Source organism: Girardinichthys multiradiatus, chromosome 8, assembly GCF_021462225.1.
Source record: "Girardinichthys multiradiatus isolate DD_20200921_A chromosome 8, DD_fGirMul_XY1, whole genome shotgun sequence".
NCBI classification, from domain to species: Eukaryota; Metazoa; Chordata; class Actinopteri; order Cyprinodontiformes; family Goodeidae; genus Girardinichthys; species Girardinichthys multiradiatus.
Genome location: NC_061801.1, coordinates 25,694,975 through 25,715,758, shown reverse-complemented (window position 1 = coordinate 25,715,758; position 20,784 = coordinate 25,694,975). Strand labels below are relative to the sequence as shown.

General features: G+C 37.8%; 1 protein-coding gene across 12 annotated transcripts in view; it reads right to left on the bottom strand.

Annotated features, from left to right (window-relative positions):
* LOC124873014 (bone morphogenetic protein 1-like) overlaps positions 1-18,239 on the bottom strand; it is a 29,856-nt gene extending 11,617 nt beyond the window's left edge. The window contains exons 1-17 of one of the 12 annotated variants that reach the window (XM_047373477.1): positions 18,129-18,239; positions 17,903-18,040; positions 17,665-17,820; positions 13,850-13,951; positions 13,614-13,748; positions 13,401-13,518; positions 10,832-11,010; positions 10,640-10,745; positions 8,377-8,501; positions 8,174-8,289; positions 7,149-7,272; positions 6,850-6,966; positions 5,413-5,558; positions 4,873-5,068; positions 4,658-4,783; positions 303-466; positions 43-223 (exon numbers count right to left, since the gene is read on the bottom strand). In XM_047373477.1, the coding sequence (XP_047229433.1) occupies positions 43-223; positions 303-466; positions 4,658-4,783; positions 4,873-5,068; positions 5,413-5,558; positions 6,850-6,966; positions 7,149-7,272; positions 8,174-8,289; positions 8,377-8,501; positions 10,640-10,745; positions 10,832-11,010; positions 13,401-13,518; positions 13,614-13,748; positions 13,850-13,951; positions 17,665-17,797 (2,068 nt within the window). In that variant the 5' untranslated portion in view covers positions 17,798-17,820; positions 17,903-18,040; positions 18,129-18,239. Of the gene's footprint in view, positions 1-42; positions 224-302; positions 467-4,657; positions 4,784-4,872; positions 5,069-5,412; positions 5,559-6,849; positions 6,967-7,148; positions 7,273-8,173; positions 8,290-8,376; positions 8,502-10,639; positions 10,746-10,831; positions 11,011-13,400; positions 13,519-13,613; positions 13,749-13,849; positions 13,952-17,664; positions 17,821-17,902; positions 18,089-18,128 lie in introns of those variants that run through there. The other 11 variants (XM_047373478.1, XM_047373480.1, XM_047373481.1 and 8 more) reach the window with 11 other exon arrangements.
* Positions 18,240-20,784: the final 2,545 nt, after the last annotated feature.

The window sequence follows — 20,784 nt, the reverse complement described above, 5'->3', positions numbered from 1 at the left end:
CAGGATTACATGAGTAGTTTCTCAAATTTATCAGAAGCTCACCAGAGAAGAAGTGGGCCTTGAAGCCCCTCTTGGACATGGTGTTGTCCGATTTGAACTCAATCCTCAGGTTGTTCTGAAGTGAGGTGATAACGTCAGGTTTCTCTGCACCACAGAACCTCCCGTGGCTCTTGGAGTCGGAGTTCAACCCACTGCGCACTTCAACGTAATCATACTTACACACCTGTTGTGAAAAAAACAGAAACACTCTGTAAGAAAAGACAAAAACAACCACTTTACATACAAATCTGAGCAGAACCTACGTCATTGCCTTCTATCTCAAAGCCATCAAAGACCAGGGTGATTCTGTACTGGATGGGGGCCACCAGCTGCCACACACAGTTCTTGTTGTGGGGGTACTCTTTGGGCCAGCCTGGGGTGGTGAAGGAGCCATTCAGGCTGGTGATGAAGCCGCCGCAGGCAGCTGCTGGAGGGAATGAAATAAAAACAAAGGGATTTCAGAGAAAGAACTAATGCATAACAAAGTTAACAATATCTATATAGCCTTCAGAATGAGGCAAAACTATTTTATATGTAAAACTCTTAAAACTCAGTGTTTGAGTCAAATACAAGCTGAAAAAAACAAGCACTAAAACTAGAAAAACACTTTGAATGCATTTTACTGGAGTAGAGTAAAAAATCTGTAAGTAAAAAACCTAAAATACATTTCAAACAATGAATTAAATTCCAACCAATTTAAAATGTACTTCACAAAATCAGTGGATTTCTAACTAATTATTAAGATCTTATTAAATATCAATTAAATGCACTCAAATGAATTAGTAATGTTTTAACTATTCTGTTTTATACTGACGCAAACGTTTGACACAACAGGGACATTTTATTTATATTTAACTTGTCAAATTAAAATACAGAACATCTGCACAATCAGATATTTCTAAACAACAGGATAACACAGTTTATTTAAAATTTCCTGATACAGAATAATCTTCTTTAATATACATTTAAAACCTACAAGTTCAGAAGTACTAATGGTTTCACAGCTGCAGGTACTGTGTGTATAAATGGGTTTTATGGATGCAGATGTAAGGATTATGATTATTGTTTTATTGATATTCATCAAGAATTATAATTCAAAATCATAATTTGAATTTTTTTTATTTCTTAACCAAAAATCATTACTTACGAATAGAAATCAGAGATGTCCTCTGGTGTTGTGATTATGGGCTCAAAGCTCTTTAATAATAACAAATTATTAACCGAACCACAAACTGTCACTGTTTATTCAACCACTTCATCGAAGGTGGGGGAACTTCGACCTTGTTTTGACAAATAAATCACTCTTGCACGAAATAAACACAAATGCTTCTCTTAATTATATATATGAAGATTTATTGAAGCCGAATAATCCTGACATACCATTATTCTGGTCCAAAAACCTTCACCTAACTAACAAGCACTATTCTACACAAAGGGAATAAAAATGACTACCTAACAATAATAAGAAAAGAAAAATACATATGCGCATTGAGTGTCTATGAAGATCAAACCAGTAGTTTTATGGACAAAATGTGTAATTTGGGTTAAATGGAAGAGAAATCCTCCTGGTGTTGATGTCTCGATTGCAGCGAACAGCTGATAAAACGGTGGGGCCACGCCCTTTTAGCCACAACCAGCTGATCGCCCCAAATCTTGACAAAGGGTCATAAACTCTGAGGCGAGAACCCAGTGGAGAATACCCAGCAATAAAACTGGAACAAAGAGTGGTCAAGCGAGACCCCAGTTGCTTTGAATGAAAACTTTTAAAAGTCCAACTTCTAACTCCTGGCTGATTTGGGATCAGCCGGACAAATCAAAACACAGCTCAGCATAAAATACTTCAATCAGTATTGCATGCAACAAGTTAATACCTGAGATTAACTACTGGTAATCCTACATCACCTTAACTGCCTCATCCTACCCAGACCTCTAAATGCACCTATCCGGTTTAATATGAAAAGAACGAAATTACTTTGAAGTTGATTTCTTCTCTCCACCGGTTGAGGATGGATCAGGTCTGAAGAAAAGGAGGGGAGGAGGATTACGCGTCCGTGATCAAATTAAAGAAACAAAAAAGGTAATTTCTCATCCGTCCAAGAGGGGAAAAGATGAACCGTTAGTTGACTGCATTACACAAGGAGGAAAACTCATCTCCTTGGACATAGAACCTCTGTGGGTTTTCACCTGCGCCGGGTGTTGGCGGGGTCTTCGATCGGTAAATAAATCTCCTGATCTTCTCGTATCAGACAGATTTCCAGCTTTCAAGTTCTTCCGGGAATGGCCTTGTGGAGCAAAGGTTTGCCTGTGAGCTTTTGTTTCTCCAGATATGCACCTCCGTTGCGCTGTCCTGTGAGACACGCGGGAAATGGCAACGAAACTCTCCATCTCAGCCGGTTTATACTCCCAGCGACGTCAGGGCTGCGACGTCTGTTGAGCTGCGTGTGTCAAAATGTGCGACCAAAATGGATGACCCCAACACAGAGGACCATCTCCATCACAACAGATACCTCTGCTTGGTGCTCTTTGGCAGCAGAATGATGACTAACAAGGACCATCCCTGTTTCTTTCATGAAATCATCTGGTCTGTCCTCTCATGTTAAACAGGAAACAAAAGATAGGACCTGGTTTGTGAATAAGGCATTAAATAGTAAGAAAGTTAAATTTATTCTGTAGCATTAAAGCATTTTCCCAGCAACCACAGCTAAAATGCGTCGTTGTTTGTCGATGGCTGAAGATCATTTTGGTAGCAACTTTGACTTTAGCAAAGCTAATTAGAGCTTGATACCAGCTACAAGTATTATGACAGTTTTTAACTTTTACTTATTATGTCCATTTCTAATGCAACCTAAACGCATCAGCCCTGATGTTCTTTGCGGGACACAGCGCACGAAAAATGAGAAGAATGGTTGACTGAATGAAAATCTTCTGCTAAATTCTAACCAAAGTGTTTAGACAGGATTTGTAACACAAATGAAGAAATTCATGTAGTCAGAATTTAACTTTTCTTAAATATTACATTTTTAAACTAATATGCGTAATCAACATGTAAAAAATGTAATGCTCATACTTAATACACCTCAAAACTAATTTGTATAGTGTATACAATACTTAAAACCACATAAAAAGTTTCAAAGTGTAAAAAACTACATTTCTTTAAAGACAGAAACTTTGTGCCTAAACATGGAAAAATAAATACTTTTAAAATCTTTTTTAGTTTATTCTCCTGATAACAAGGAGTTTTTTCAAATTATTCTACGAGGCTTTAATACCAAAAACGAGGAACCCTGTCCAAATCCAGACTACCAGAACAACACGAAGTATTTTACAATCAGTTGTTTGTTTGTGTTTTGATCTAAAATCTAGTGTGGAGAATTTAGATTAAGAGTGATTTAAAAAATACTCCCAGCTGCCTTTAGACAAGGTAAAGTAAATTTTTTGGTTGCTTTGCCATTTCTAGAATATATCTTTAACAAAAATTGAATAGTAGAATATGTAATAAGTGGAATCCAACTTTAGATGTGTTTCTAAATGGTGAAAAAAAGTTAAACCCAGTTGCCTAATTGCTTCCAGGATTTTTGAACTAAGTAAAAAAAAAAATCAATGTCAGATAAGAAAGAACCTGATTTCTCAAAGACAGGATGGATCATGAGAAACTATTTCATTCGGGTTTTTGGAGATTTATGGACATCCACTACTTAGCATCAGTCTTTCCCTTGTTAATAACTTTTTATTGAAATTAGATCACACAATAATGTCATTTCTAAAAGGAATTAATGTCCCTGTTTAGTTTGCACAGGTTTTTGTTTTATTTTTTAAGTTTGGATGAGCAAAGTTGTTTGATTCTCGAGATTTTGCAACAGGAGATTTCTGCCCTCGTGTGGTAAATGAGGAGAGCTTCATCAATCTTTTTGAGCAACTTGAGATTTGTGTAACTATAAGGTACTATGTCAAATTTTAAAGAAAATGTTATTATTATACATATTACTTTGAGTTTATTATGTAAGTGCTACAATAACAAACGAGAACAATATAACAGCATAGTGCAAAAATACTAACAATTATATTCTGTGGGATTTTTTGTGATAGCCCAACACAAAGTAGTGCACAGTTGTGAAGTGGATGTGTGGTGTGCATTTTTATTCAGCCACCTCTTTTACCCCTAAATAAAATCTAGAGCAAACCAACTACCTTTAGAAGTCAAGCAAATCATTTAATTTTATTTAACCTTCTGAAAATGAAATATTGAACCTTCTATATCTGAGCATAAGGAGGAACTAGAGCACATGGACCACTTTTGAAGACACTAATTTACCTTGATTTGGCACTGATTGTAATGCTACTTTGAAAATAATAGAGATGTAAAATAAACTAATAAAAGAAAAGAAAAGTATGCATTGCGCTACTGTCCTAGTCTATCAAAACAAACCCCACAAATATACATTGAGGTTTTGGTTGTAATGTGACAAATGTGAAAACTTTCAGGGGGGATTAGTACCTTTGCAAGCAATGGTACTTGTAGCGGTGAGAAAGGTCGTCCAAATGACACCCTTGTGAGGCCATATCTGTTGTTTAGTTAATAGCAAGTTGGTGTGATCTGTTCTGTCAATTAAATGCTCACCCTCACAGCTGCGTCTGTCTGTTGCCAGCTCATACCCAGGGTCGCAGGCACATCTGTAGCTGCCCAATGTGTTCATGCAGCGCTGCTGGCAGTGCCCATTGTCAGGTCTGGAGCACTCATCCATCTCTAATCAAAAGAAGAACGGGAATCAGTGTTCATTTGCCCCTCTACATAAAAACTGTAAAGACACTTTGTTGCTGGGAGGACTGTCTGACCTTTTAAAAAGCTTGCAGCAAACCCTGCCTTGTTCACTAAGTTGTCAGATGCAAACTTCAGCCAGAGCTGGTTGGAGCTGCTCTGAAGGTTCTCCGGTTTGTCGTAGCCGCAGAACCGGCCGAGTAGCGGGCTACTTTCAGAACTGCCATCCCTCACTTCCACATAGTCGTAGGTGCAGGCGTTGTGTTTCTCAATCTGCAGTCAGAGAAAAAAAAATGCTGCTACTCTTCAGGTTATATATGGATAGGATTTACTCATTGGCTCTTTATGAGACCTTCTTGACTGTTTGAGATAAAATTGATTTAGTTCTGTTTGCTTATTTCTAAACAGTCAACGGGAATATAAGAGTATGAAAGAACCAAGTTCTGACATTTCACCTACTTGCTGGTAATGGCTGGTCTTGCAAAACAAAATATCCAGAAACTAAATTATTTTTCTAGTTAACAAAGTTATACTGCATCAGCAAAATGCAGGAGTCAGTGATCTAAATGTTCACAGAGGTATTTTACCTTTCCAATGTTTTACTAGCTATCGTTTACCTCAAACGATTGAAAGGTGAGGCTGACTTGAAAACCTTCTGCTACCGTGATCTTCCACACGCACATTTTGTTGGACTGGTAGTCATCAGGATAATTGGGGGACTTGATCTGGCCGCTGTCCTGCTTCAACTCCCCACCACAGATGGCTGCAGAGAGGTCAGTTTAATTGCAGAATCTGTTCAGAGATCTGTTGCTTCAACATTTTTGCAAGCTAGACAACAGCAAAGGTAAATGAAGACAGAAAGTCCCGATGGACCTTATTTTTAGACGCTAGATATATATTTGTAAAGACTCATAGAATATACTGTAAAAGAAAGAAAGAAAGAAATGAAAGGATCAAAAAGGATCTTTAAAAAAAGGAATACAAAAGTACAGCTCACAAAAGAGCAAATTGCAACACAAAAGAAATTTAAAATACAGATATGTTTGATAAAAGTGTAATTTAAGTTCAGGAAAAATAAGAGAAAAAGAAAATGTCTCGGGCAGTGGGACACCAGCTATCCAGCAGAGGGCAGTATAATGCCTGGCAGGGTTGGTTAACACTGTGGACCCAAAAGACGACCATTTATTCATTGTTTCTACCTGTTTACCCCTTCAGTCGGAGGTAATCTCCAGCAGTCGTTGGGCGAGAGACTCTCTGGACATGTCCCCTGACTATCACAAGGCAACACAGAGACGGAAAGTACAAACAACCCTGGACACACACTCCTAAAGTCAATGCGCAGGAAAAACGCACAGACTCTGTGCCGAAAGAGCCCAGGATGGGATTCAAACCCAAGACTGTCTTGATTCAAAGCAACAAAGTTAATAACAGCCCCACCAAAAGCTCCTAAAAAAAGACATAAAGATGATCATTTCAGCCTAATGTCAGTTCTAGTTTAAATAGAGATCTGTGCAAAGACTATGAAATTTAGGTTACCTTTTCTCTTGAGTATGTCAGTAATTGTGTTACAGTATTAAGTTAATATTTCCCATTTCTTCCAAAAAATAGTCTTTGTTTCCCAATCAGAGAGCTACTTTTTCACTGAAATTCTCATTTCATAGTGATTGTTAGATTTCTTAATCCATGTTTTAGAAAAATATTAATACATAAAATATGAAAAGTGGGTCTTGCATTTATGTTCAACCCATCTACGATGTCCCTAAATAAAATACATTTTAATTTGAGGTTTTGGTTGTAAAATGTAAAAAAAGGCTTAAAGAGTAGAAATACTTTTTTCACAGCACAGCAATTTCCCATTTCCCAGAGACGTGATTTCCCATTTTTATTTTAGAAAAACTCAGCCTCTCACGTTAAAAGCAGCTGAGCTGTTGTCAATTATTCCAAACAACGGCACATTGTTGGCATTATACTTGGTCTGAATTTCAAGTTTTAATCAATGTTGTGGACTACCGTGCTGATAATGCAATTAAATCAGCATGCTTCTAGTGTTTTACCTTCATAAGAAGCTGAAAAGCCTTTCCCCACCCAACTGCTGCTGCTTCTATATTCAATCCAAAGGCGACTGTCGGTGGAGATGATTGGATCTGGAATTGTGTCCCCACAAAAACGACCTGTCAAAGAGAAGATGAAGAGAACATTTCCAGTCAGCAAGTATTTCATAGTGTCAATAAATACGTTTTATTCACATAGCACCTTATACAGTATAAAGTGCTTCACAAAAAGTATAGAAATTAAAAGAAACAACAAGTACAGGCGCTGAATACTGAGATTATAAAACAGTCATCAAGCAGACCTTTCAGAGGAGCTTTTCTCCAGAACCCGTCTCGAACTTCTATGTTGTCGTACCAGCAGAGATGACTTCTGTAGAGATCCATGGAAGTGAAATTAAGGATAATCTGGGACACAGAGGAGAGGGGCTGAGCATAACGGCAAGAAAATATATCAGGTTAAAATGTAAACATTTCTAAGATGCACAATAGTTCAAATGTTTACCCCTAATTAACACCAAGGGATTATTAGACACTAACTTAATTTGATTGCTTAAACCACAGGTGTCAAACTCCAGCCAATTTTAGATGCATGTGTGCTTTATCAGACCTGAATCAGATAATTAGGTCCTTAGCAGGGCTCTGAAGAACTTGACTGTATGCTGAGGAGATAATTTACCATTTGATTCAGACATGTTGAACCAGGGACACATCTAAAAGTTGCCGGACACTGGTCCTTGAGGATTGGCATTTGAAACCCCCGGTAATCAGTATTTTTTTTAATAATAATCATAATAATAATCATCATCTTTATTTGTCATTGCAACTTGTACTTTCCACTGAAATTTGTCCTCTGCATTTAACCCATTCCTTAGGGAGCAGTGGGCTGCTGAGCATTCTGGGGATAATGGTCTTGTTCAGGGACCCGGAGCGGCAGTCTGTGTGATTCTAACCAGGTCTTCCTAAAACACAAGGACCCTGCTTTAACCACTAGACCGCCATTCCCACTTTACAGCAACAGTTTGTTTGTTTACTTAGCACCATCCACACTTTTTGACACCTCTTGAAAAGATGTTTAAAAGGCCTTTGAATAACACACATGATGTTAAAAAAATCTGAGTACATTTATTTTGCTGGAGAAAAAAATTCAGTGTTAAGGCATGTTTTTTGCAAAATTGGTTGATTTTATGGTGCGTTTTTTTGCCATATTCTGGATCATCATCCTGCTGAAAACCTCAGTAATTATTATTATTAATAATTATTAGGTCTATGGAATAAAATCCATGCACCTATTTTGCAGGGATAAATGTATAATTAAATGGGTTATCACCTTTTCTCCTGGTGTGACAGAAATCGTCCAAACACAGTGAGTGTAAGCTGAATATCCATTTGGAAAACTAGGAGAAGAAAGATTTCCAGCACTTTCCTGTAGGCTTTCCCCACATCCTGCCCAAAAAAAAAATGAAAACAAAATCACTCACATATGCACAAAGAGGATTTTGTAATGTTGTATCTTATCCTTTTATATCCTACTTGCACATTTGTAGAGTTTGCGTGCTTGAGCGATGTCCCCTTTGCTAAGCCTTGTCCTCTGTCCAATGGATGGTCGAACGCCGTTGACATCATAACGAGGCAAGATTGTGTCCAAGAAAATGCTTCTGTTTCACACAAAGTGCAAACTTGTTTGGTGTAGCAGAGTATTAAAATTTCTCCTAGAACCATTCAGAAGGTTTTTAGCACAAAAAGCACAATATCCATAACCATGACAATACACATACATAGTAGTTGGGAATGAGAAAATGCTCTATTTAGAGAAGTAAATATTATCAGTTCCTCCACCTCTTCAACACCTTGATACTTTTATTGATCATGATAATCCCTTGCTGGGTTTACAGCTCCCACTGCCACTCAGTTCCCATGGCGATGAAACCGTGAATGCTGGACATGTGCAAACAGAGCGCTCTGAAAGGGGCCGGTAGCCGGTGCCAGCCGGCTTAGTGGAGCCCGCTCCTGAATGCCAGAGAAAAAAAGCCACTCTAGCCCAAATTGTTCAACAAAGCCTGAACTGGCTGGGCCTTTATTTAGCTTGGCATGCCTCCACGACCCAGACCCCTGATGCAGTTATGGGGTAAAACACCAAAGCAGAGACAGAATGAGGCAACAATATGCTTAAGACAAAAAGCATTTCAGTAACAACCCCAACAGGTTTTTGATTAACTAATAGTGAAAAAGGGGACAAACATCAGGCCTCTTCAAATGGATGTGATTAAACTTAATGTCTCATTAACAGAATGCCTTGGAAACGTATTTATGCACCTTCAACTTTTCACATTTTGTCATGTTACAGCCTCAGAGCCTATACCTGTTGTATTAGTATTTTATGTAACAGACAAAGACAAACTTGTGAAGAATTGTGAAGGAGAGGGAATGGATGGACATGTGGACATGGTGTGGATTTGTAATTAGCCTCCTTCACTCTGATATCCCTGGATAAAATCCAGAACAACCATCACCTTTCAAAAATCTCCAAATTAACAGAGTTTACCTGTTAGCAACAAGTTCTCAGTATAAATCCAACTGTTCTTTGAAGGCCAGAGGTTTTATAGAGGACTTTAGGGAACAAATTACATCATGAAGGTCAACAAAAACAGCAGATGGGTCAGGGATAAAGTTGTGGAGACGTTTAAAGCAAGATTTTAAAAGCAAGATTTTAAAACAATATACACACTTTGAAGATATGATCAAACCACTGTTAATTCATCATTTGAAAATAGAAAGAATATGGCAAAACAACAAACCTACCAAGACATGGCTGTCAACCTAACCTGACAAGCTGGGCAAGGTGAACATATAAAGGTAAACATATAAAGAAGAGTAGTAAAAGGCACATCAATGTTGAAAGAAAGTCATAAGAAGTCCCATTTGCCACAAGCAATGTAAGAAACCAAAAAAAAAAGAAAAAAGAATGCAATGTGCGGATAAACCTGCACATCACCTGAATCCACCAACTCTACTTTGAAACCTAGTGGAGACAGCATCATGCTGTCGGGATGCTTGATCCAGTAGGGACATATATACCATTCAGAGATGATAGGGAGAAGCTGCAGAACTAGAGACTGGGGTGAATATTTTTCATTCTAGCAGGATAAGAACTCTAAATCAGTCAGAACTACAATATAATGGTTTAGGTTATTCACTTTGTGCTGGTCTGTCAGATAAAATCCCAGTGACATCCTTGAAGTTTCTGCTTGTACTTTGGCAAAATGTGGAGATGTTAAATGTTTTTGTTTACTTTTGCACAGCACTGCAACAAGTAATTGTTTAACAGGCTTATCACTGGAGAACATATACTTATTTTCAAAGATCAGACAGGTGAAAGAGTGTTACTGTGATTGACAGTGGATAAGAGGCAGGCTACAGAGGGAAGAATGAGTCACCATTAAACCAATAAATTCTTCAGAGTTTGATTTATTACTTGCTTGTTACGATCCACAAGTGTTTTGGTTTTCGTTTGTTTTTCTCAAATTATTTCTGGGTTTATTTTTGTTACTCTGCCTCTGTTCCATGGTCTGCTCTGCCTGCGATTCCTGTAAGTTCTCCTTATTTCATTATTAAAGAGGTTTTACCAAGGTCAGTCTCTGTACCTGGGTCCTTCACAACTACTCAACATGACATCACTAGTGTGAAACTTGTAGAAATTAAAATGAAATGTATGCTCAGCAAACCCAAACATTAGCTGTTATTGTAACTTTGGGTGATTCAGAAAAAGAAAACAGAGGAAAGCATGGCAACCCACCTGGAAAACGTGGTCCTTGCATAATGCATGATGCTGCCAAAGTCGTAGACCTCTCCCAGAGAGTCCACCTCGTCAGGTTCCATCTTCATAAAGTTATACTCTTGTCCTTTTGGTAGAGGTAATAGAGCATCAGAAAGCTGTACGCATAGTAACGGAAACGTATGTGTAGTAACATGGTTACTACCTTAGTACCTGGCTGAATGTTGTCTCTGACGATGCTTACGTGCTCGTCACGGTCAGGACGTGTGTGTTCGTGCCAGAAGCCGATCACGTGGCCGATTTCATGAACCACGATGCCAAACTTATCACAGTTCTTCCCGATGGAGATAGCCTGAGGTCCACCACCTCTTCTCCCCACATAGGAGCAGCATCTGTAAGGCAGCTATGTCTTCACAGCCATCCTTAATTGTTTCTGAATGGAAATATGTGATGCATTTCCAGACTGTCATTGCTTTTCTGAATCTCAATGACATTTAATAAGCAGAATCTGTCAAGCTTGTGAGCCCAGTCTCACCAAGAAAACATTAAACATGACATCAATTCCTCACATCTTGAAACTGTTCATTGTCAAAAACCCCAGGAAAAGTAAACCAGAGGAAAAAATACCGCTATGAGTAAAAGTACATCAAAAGGACTTTAAATAATTAACAAGAACATTGTATTTACTTCATAACGGAGGAGTTTACACAAAAATGTTGACAGCTGTAGTGTTATTATAAAGAAGACATAAATTTAAAAAATAACGCATGAAGCACTAAATATTCCGTTGTTTCACATGTACTTGTGTCGTTAGCACTGCAGCACAGCTGGCTGCCGCAGGAAGTAATCAAAGTAACATTTCTACATTCAGGGCTAAAAAAAAGGATACCCTAAAACATTACTACATTACATTACTACAACATGTTTGAACATGTGGATATTCAAGTATTGAAAAATTCAAGAGATAGATAAACATTAAAAACTTAAAGAAATTATCTTTTAACATTTTTTGTAAAATGTAATAAAAATGGCAATTTTTGCTGGAATAAATTAGAAAAACCTCACATTTATTTACACTCAAAATGGTCTATATCAAAATGCTTTGAACATTGTTTATTTTGAAGGAAGGTTGCCATGTTTAAACTACAGACATTAAGTTAGGTATGCTCCTGAGTGTTAAAGAGGGAGTAAACACTTTGGTGAGATCAAAGAAGCTTAGAATGACGATTGTAGCAGTTTATGAGTCTGGTAAGAGATTTAAAGATGCCTCAAAAGAATCTAATATCAGCCATTATTCTGTACAGAATGTGTACAAGTGGAGGACATTCAAATCGACTGCCAGCTTGCTCAGGGCTCACTGTCCAAGCAAGTTCAAGCTGAAAGCAAGCCGCAAGATGCAAAAAGGGGTCTCCAAAAACCCTAAAATGTCATCAAGGGACATAAAGCAGACTTTTCATACTGTTTATATGAAAGTACATCCCCGTGCCATCAGAAAGAGACTGCACAAGTTTAACTTCCATGGGAGGTGAGCAAGGAGGACATCTTTGCTCTCTAAGAGAAACGCAAAGGCCAGACTAAAGTTCAGCAAGGAGAATGTAGACAAAGACCAAAACGTCTGGAATAATGATCTATGGAGAGATAATTCTAGCATTAAATTATTTTGACACTAGTATCAGAGGACATGTTTGGCCTTAACCATATACAGCATTCTGGGAACAGATCCTTATAAGAACTATGAAGCACAGAAGATGTATCTCGTGGTTTGGGGAGACTATAAAATCCACTGTGTATCAGAGGGTGCTTGAGGAAAATTTTAGTCCATCTGTAAAAAGGAAATTAAAGCTGCAGCAGAACTGGACCCTGCAACATGATAAAGACCCAAAACATACCAGTAAATCCACTGAGAACTGGGTGAGGATGAAGAAAGGGAAACATAGGTCGAGTCAAAGCCCTGATGTGATCTCACTGAGAAGCTGTGGGTTTCCTGAAACAAGCTTTATATTCACTAAACACCTCAAACATCTCAGAGCTGAAAGTGAGGAGTGGGGAAAAGGTTCCTCAGAATGATGTCAGAAACTGGTAGATGGATACAAGAAACATCTCACCGAAGTTATTTCAAGTAATTATCAATATTGTCACTATTTTTAATGGATGAATATGAAGATTAGGCAAGTGTATGTGGAATTCCTCATGCTGCATTTTATATTTGGATGCTGGTTTAAATGTTAAGGGTTTTATAATCTGTTGCTTAAACCTCTGTCATAATGAGTATGTTTACTGTTTTTCTATATCATTGTTGTTTTGTTTTCTATGTATAACTTGGCTCCTGCTATTAAAAATACACAAACTTAACAATAACTTTATATTTACTTTTTGCAAATGTAAACTGACACATTAGCCTCTTGCAACAGTAAACTGGTCAGTATGGAGATTTAATTTCACAATCATTTTATCACTGTTTCTTGCCATAAGACAATTGTTATTAATTAATAATTAGCTGTTGCTCTCTAAGAAATCATGTGTGCAAGTTTGGGTTTATAAGACCAGAGGTTCCCAAAGTTAAGGGCTTCATGGATGAAGAAAGGTCTTTCTGTCTTCTGTTAAACTACTTCCATCCTAACATAAAATTAAATGGCATCTACACATTTATTTAGACACATTCTATGTTAGATTTTACAAAAATGCTTGAAAAATATTCAAAAAACCTTGTGAAACAGTTATTTTTAAGGTATTCCATTTTTACTCTGAACTTTAAACTTTTCTACCTCGGCTTTACACTCACCCACAAGGCCTGTAGGCAAATAAAATGTAGCTCTCTTCAGTCGTCCTCTCTGTGAATATCACACAGGTATGTTTCTCCCAGTGACTCATTGCTTGACGAAATATGGCGCGCTGACTGCCTAAGAAGAAAATCTGTAATTAGGTTTTGACAGATTGAGGTCATCCAAGGTGAACATTTAGAGGAGGCTGATGCAAGGCTTTCCTCCGAACTCACCACTGAAATTCCTGCTGATCACATACGGGATGATGCCGTCCGGCCACACTCGCTCAGACCTGGCGGTGGCTGCTCTCTTCTGCCGGTGTGAACCCGGGCTGTCTGCAGCTCCTTTATTAGAAGAGGAATTACTGGCTGTAAAGTACATATGAGGATTTCATATATTATGTTTTATGTGTGCTGATCAGAACGACCATTTTCACAGAGATATGTGTTTTGTTCCTGCAAATAGATACCTGAGTTTGTATGGTTAGCATGTTGTACTTTATCACCGCTTTGGCTGTCTTTGAAAATGCGGAGATCTTCTTCGTCCAGAGCAATGTCTCCCAAAAAGGCAGCTGTGCAGATATAAAACACACAAAGAAACATCAACAGTTGGGGCCCAGATTGTCACATCCGAAACTTTAACCTATTAAGATAGATTTAATGTGATAAACACAATGTACAAATGATACATGGTCTACAAACATTTCACAGATATCTACAAAATACAGCATACATTAGTGTTTGGCCCCCATTACTCTGATACACCTAAGGAAAATCCAGTGCAACTAAAACATAAAATTAAAACATGGATCAGATGTGTATCAACAAAATTAACATGATTACAAGCTGCAACCAATGAATCAGTCTCAAAATGTGCATCCTCTGAAAAAGACTCAACAGGATAAAAGGGGTCTTTACACCTGTTTATTTAGTTCATATACAGGAAACTCTGCTTGTGCAACGATAATCAACTGATGTAGTTTCTAAAACACTAACTAGATATAAGTAATACTAGTATTCTAATTTTGAAAACACAAGACAAATCTCCTGAATCTTCTGTTAAATTCATGTTATACTGCTGGCATTTAAATGTTGCCTTTGCATGCTGCACATCAGCACATAAACTAAAATAGTAGAGGCTAGGATGGAGGGAAGGAAGTAAAACATTAAAATGAGTTGCTGTACTTTGATATGTAGTTGAACCCAGATATTTAAATACACTGTAAAAAAAAATGACACATGTCCTTTCTTTCTCAATGTCTGTTTAGGTCCATTAGGATTACCAAAAAGTAATTCATTATCTAAATGCAAGAATAATGATTAAGAAAGTGTTTTTAACTTTCTGTAATTTTAGAAGTTTACATTGATTTGAAGCAGTATGACTCAGGTCAAATGTTGTGGGTGTCTGTCTACAGGCTTCGTCTTATAGTTTGCTGGAATTTTGACCCATTCTTCTTCACAGAACCTTAGTAACTGAGTCAGGTTTACAGGCCACCTTGCTCACAGACACGTTTTCAACTCTGCCCACAAATTTTCTACCGGACACAAACATTGACTTTGTTGTCCTCAAGGCACTTTGTTGCTAATCTGGAGGTATGATTATGGTCATTGTCTATTTGGAAGACCCATTTGTGACCGAGTTTAATCCATCTGACTGATGTCTTGAATTGGTGCTTCAATATTTTCACATGTTCTTTCCTTGTGATTCATTCGATTTTGTGAAGTTGATAGACACATTTCACCAAAACAGTATGATAAGCTGGACATTCTTCTGCTGTTTATAGGTGCATGTAAATGTCTGAGCAAACAAAGGTAACATATCTTGGTTGATTTCTTTTGTTTTATCCATGATGTCACAGAAAGAAAGTAATGTGTTTGAGGTGTTGCCTTAAAATACATCTACAGGTTTGCCTCTATTTAACTCAACATTTGTGATTGAACTACTCAGGAACTTGGAAACTCATGACTTCATCATCTGGGCTTTCTTGCATTTGAATGTAAAACTTTTGAATTTGAAGAAACTAATATTGTGTCGTAGTATTCTGACATTAACCAAACAGCAATAAATTTGCCAATATACCAACATATATATAAATAGGAAAGGTTTAGTCTGATTTAATGTGTCTTTGTACACAGTGTATCTGGTTTAAGCTGTTTATATAAAATCTATGTACAAAGCACTTGTAATATTGAAATGTTAATATTAGTTAGGCACTATATTTATTTTGTTAATTTAGAGAATGTATAGTAAAACTGAGCCTTTTTTGTGTTCTGTCTCCAGTTATTACACAAAACGGTTCCAGAATAGCCAACACTTCAGCTTTTAATGGATAAAAATGGCAAAGAAATAGTGATTTTGTGTGAGTTTAACAGCAAAAGTGCAGGAAATGTGTGGATGTCCATGTCTGCAGACAACTTATATAAATACAAAGTCTGTAAACATCCAGGGCTGAGTGGACTGAGGAAATAAAACATAAGTAAAAGGCTTAGCAAATTTCCAAGGAATGGCAAAAAGTTTATATTCATTCAAAAGTTCAGTAATCTGAACAGCCATTTGTTTCTAATGTTTGTCAGTTTGATGTTAGGGACACTTTTTGCCCCCTACTTGAGTTATTCTTTGTGAACACCTCCTTCTGCGGTGAAGTTTACCAACCTTTGCAAGTACAAATGAGAGGATGTGGCCCATCTTATGGCTGCCTTTGAAGTAGAATCAGTCATGCAGAGGGTGACTGTAAATGACTGCCACACCACCCCTGCAGAGCGTGCACTCCGTGCCCTGCAGCCATGAGGGATTTCGCCGGCATCCAGCCGAGAAACAGTGCTGGCACGGCCTCAGTGACCTCCGGTCTCCAGGCAACTGCCTCAAAGTGGAGGAACCGTGTGTTTTGAAAGTTCCCAAAGTCATAATTAAAAAAAAAAGAGGCAAAAGAAAGGAAAACAAACCTGCTGGAGGCCTCTGATTAATTTTTGTCCATGTTAGATGATGAAAACAAGTTGTTGTTTTTTAATTAGCTTGACCTTTTGGCAGAGTTCTTTTATTATTATTTTAAAGTAATCATACCCAATCAGAAAATAAATGTAGTTGTAGTTTTTGAAGCATAATATACATTGTGTCAGTGAATTATGTTTTAAAATACATTAATTCTCCTCTTGTGTCAGTGTCTTTTTTCTACTATATGTGATTACATCTACATTTGAGTCCAGAAGTATTCATACCCCTGGCAGATTTAGATTAAATTTAGTAAATGTTTAATTTGACATGGTTCTTCTGACTGGAAGTAACAATACCGTTTTGGAGTGGCTCCATCAGAGTCCTGAGTTCAGTCTAGTTGAGGATCTCTGGAGGAAACTAAAGATTAGGGTGATGGTAAGGAAGCCTTCAAAGACTTGAAGCTCTGTGCTAAATATCAATTATTGGAAACATGCAAAAAGCTGGTCAGTGATTGTAAGAAGGCTTTGGTTGCTGTAATCTAAATAGAGACGTTTCCATTAAAAATGAAAATATTTATAAATATTTTTGACATGCCAATTTTAATTAAATGTAAATAATGCAAATGCAGATAAATTGTTTCTAAAAGGCTGTTTGACTTTTTAGATTGTTTTGTTATTTTTTAAGAGATGCCACTCTCATTTACCATTAGAAACAAACTTTCTGGTTAAATGAACATAATTGTAAATCTAAATCTGCCAAAGAATAGGTAAATGCATCTGATTTCATAAGTTGTTTTCTTTAAGAAAGAAAACCCAAGACTGGCAAAAGCAGGAAAAAGAAGGAATGAAAATAAAGGCATGGTAATAATACTGCTGAAATAAAATCCCATTGCTTTAATTTAGTAGGTCTTTTCTGTTTTCAACCCTCGGTTACATATGCCTTCGGCATAACAATGAAAACTACATAGTGGCCTGTTATTATGTTTAAAATGATCTGAAATTCCTCAGACTTTTTAAAAAAGTTTGAAATTTTCAAATGATTCGCATATTTCAAATAAGTAAAGTATTACATACAAAGATAGTTTGATTATTCAGAATTTCAATATGAATTATAGCTTGAAAATTTAAACTTAGCACGTTTGTAATAAGTTTCTAGGTTTTTACATTTACTTTGTTTATAAACTTTGCAAGGACCTAAGTACACATTTAAACCTAAGTTTAGGCCATATCTGCTACTATTACAACAAAGCTTTATTATCAATATCAGTTGAAACAGCAGCATCGGGCTCCAAACTGTCCAGAACCCACACTCATACACTAACTATTAATAATGTTAGAGTAAATCTCACGGTACCAGCTTTGCATGGATCCTTGTAATCGACTGCATCCTCTGGATGAGTGAAAGTCGCGTCCGCTTCTCCAACAGCCACCATAGAGACGCTAAGACCGCCCAGCAGGAGCAGCATGGCTGGTGCCGAGTCCATCATTTTCTAACTGGAGAACCGAGCTGCTGAAAGATGATTATTGTTAAAGAGTCAAAAACGCAAAACCAATAAAAATGCAAAGAAAAAAAAAAGGCAGGGGAGGAAAACCTGGTTTAAATAAGGGATTTTTCTAATCACGGCGTCTCCCTGCTGCCGCGGTGATCCGCTGACATGCCGCTCCAGGAGTGAAACCAGACTGCATCAAAGTAAACGTTAAACGTCATTTGTTGTAGTCACAGTCCAGTACTGAAAGTGCAGGAAAACACACATTCAATGCAACCAAATCCCAAAAACAGCAAATAAGCTGAAATTAATTGAGAATCAAATCTACCACCTAGGTCTGATCTTCTGAAAAGCCACTGTAAGCAGAGAGACTTTAGCCTTTATTAGTTACAGCACCTGCAGGCTGCCAGCAGGGTCCATTAGAACATCTGGAAACACTGACGCACACATTATTGGAGCAGGCTCATACAGTGCCTTGTAAAATTATTCAAGGCGCTATTTATTGGAATAGCGTGTAAAGGACAAACCCATTGATAACTGTGTTGTTTGGGGTATGTCTCTTCCTGCTTTACACATCTAGGACTGAAATGTTTTCCCCGTTATTCTTTACAAAATAGTTCAATCTCAAGTCAGACTGGGCGAAGAGCATCTGTGAAGAAAAGTTTTCTTTAACTCTTCCTACAGATTCTTTTTCTGGTCCTGTCCGGCAGAGTAGCATTCACCAGGCTGGTCCAATTTAGCCATGAAACCTCCCACACTAAAATGACAGCTGTTTCAGTTTCATTGTCTAACCCCTGTATATACACACATATATATATATATAGATATATAAAAAAAAACGAGTCACAACAAAGCACCCAGCCCCGGACACTGGGGAGAGACACCAGCCACTGGCAGGGAGTTTGGTGGGGAGGAAAGAGGCCCCACGTTTGATGGGGGGCCTAAACTGATCCAGGAGAGGGAGCAACCCAAGACTCAACCTGAAACAAAAACAGGCGCACACAGTCCCAATCACACATTCCCGTCCTGATGCCTACACATAAAAACCCTCACACCCACACACCCAACGTAAAGGCACACAACAATGGATGCCGTACACTCGCTCACACTCACCATATATACCCTATACTCTCAAGTCCAGGTGCTGATACCCCAGAGGGGCAACCACCCCCCGGACCCAGGAGGTGGTCCCTTTCCTACATATTCTTAAAATAATTTAGGCCTGGAATTTGACTGGGCCATTCTAACACATGAATTTGCTTTGATCTAATATTTTATTGTAACTCTGTCAGGTGGCGGTTCATGTATTAATAGCCCCCTGCATGAGGTCCTGGTGCTACCCTGTGTTTCACAGTGAGGATGGTGCATTCAGGGTATGATGTGCCCTGTTTCTGCACACGTAATACCATGTTGCATGTAGGCCAAAAAGTTCAATACTGGTCACATCTGACCAGATCACAGTCTTGCACATTTTGTGGCAAACTGAAAACAACGCTTCTAATGCCTTTTTTTTCAGCAGGTCAGTCCTGTCAACAGATTCTGCTACCCGAGCTGTGGACCTCTGCAGCTCTTCAATAACTACTATAGGCATTTTGTCTGCTTCTTTGAATAATGTTCCCCTTGGTGGACTTGCAGTTTTTGCACAAGATGCCTAAAGCTTGAGATAATGTTTTATAACCTTGCCCTACTCTAAACGTCTCCACAACTTTATCCCTGTTGTGTTCCTTGGTCTTCACAAAGCTGTTTGCTATATAATGTTCTCTAACAAAGCTTCACAGAATAAAAAGAAAAGTTATACTTGTAGTTTATTTCACATCCAAATCATAATTTCCACTCATCATCTGATATGGTTGCTGCCAAACATTGCAATATCATGATGATTTAACACTCCCCCCCTCTATTAGCAGCATTGATACTGACTCATACCATAAAAGTGGGTGTTTTTAATAAAAAAAAGCTTTCAGCTGCTCTTTTGTCAGCTGGAAGTCGCAGGATCTCTCTGTTGTAAAACACCCTATTAGAGAAGTTTTTAAACTGGCATCAAACATTTAATTCTGCTCTAAAGCCATATTTGTTGGTGTTGTTTTAACAGCAACCTTCACATTTATTGCCTACCTCAATTTAAAAAAAATATGCAAAAGCCTTAAAATAAATTAATCTTTTATAGCAGTAGGGTATTGTCACACTGAAACTTTTAGAAAGAACTAAACACTTTAGTTAAGTACATTTATGTTGTGGGGGGAAAATTACCCATGAGCAAATAATAGTTTTCAGCAACATTTGTATGAATACTTTTTACAACATCCTTTCACCAATAGATACAGTATAGTACCCACTTTACTGTATACCGTAAACAGGATTATTGAAGATTCCTCTACTTATAATCTCACGTTTGGGAACTAAGATAACAGCAGAAAAGGATTGGTTTTGTTTCTGGTGAACCACCCATGCATTGATTTTGGCTGTACTGTATTTTCTGGCTCATTATTCTACTGATGGACCTAATGGCAATCCAGTTACAGGTTGTTGCCAGATTCACCAGACTGTTGTTTAAAATGTCCTGGTGTTTTATGATAACATCTTATCTAACAAGGTTTTCAGGACTTTTGGAAGTCAACTGGGACCACAGCATCACAGCTCCTACACCATACTTAACTGGTGGCATGAGGTATTTTTACACTTATTCATATTTTATTTCATGTCCATCCTGCCTGAAATGTTAGTTGCCAAAATGCTACATCTTAGTATCTTCTGTTTCAAAGTCCAGTTCCAGCTAAAGTACAGCAATAAATGGTGATGGTTGGATATAAAAGGCTGTTTGCTTACTCTTATGCATTTTTGGAGTTTTTATTTACGTCCCTGACTGGCCTAGGCCTTGTTAAATATGAGGTATGGTTACGAGTCATTCCCAGATGGCATAAAAGACACACAGTCTTCAAGTCACCTATTTAAATAAAAGCTCAGGATTTTAGACTGTGAAAGGAAGC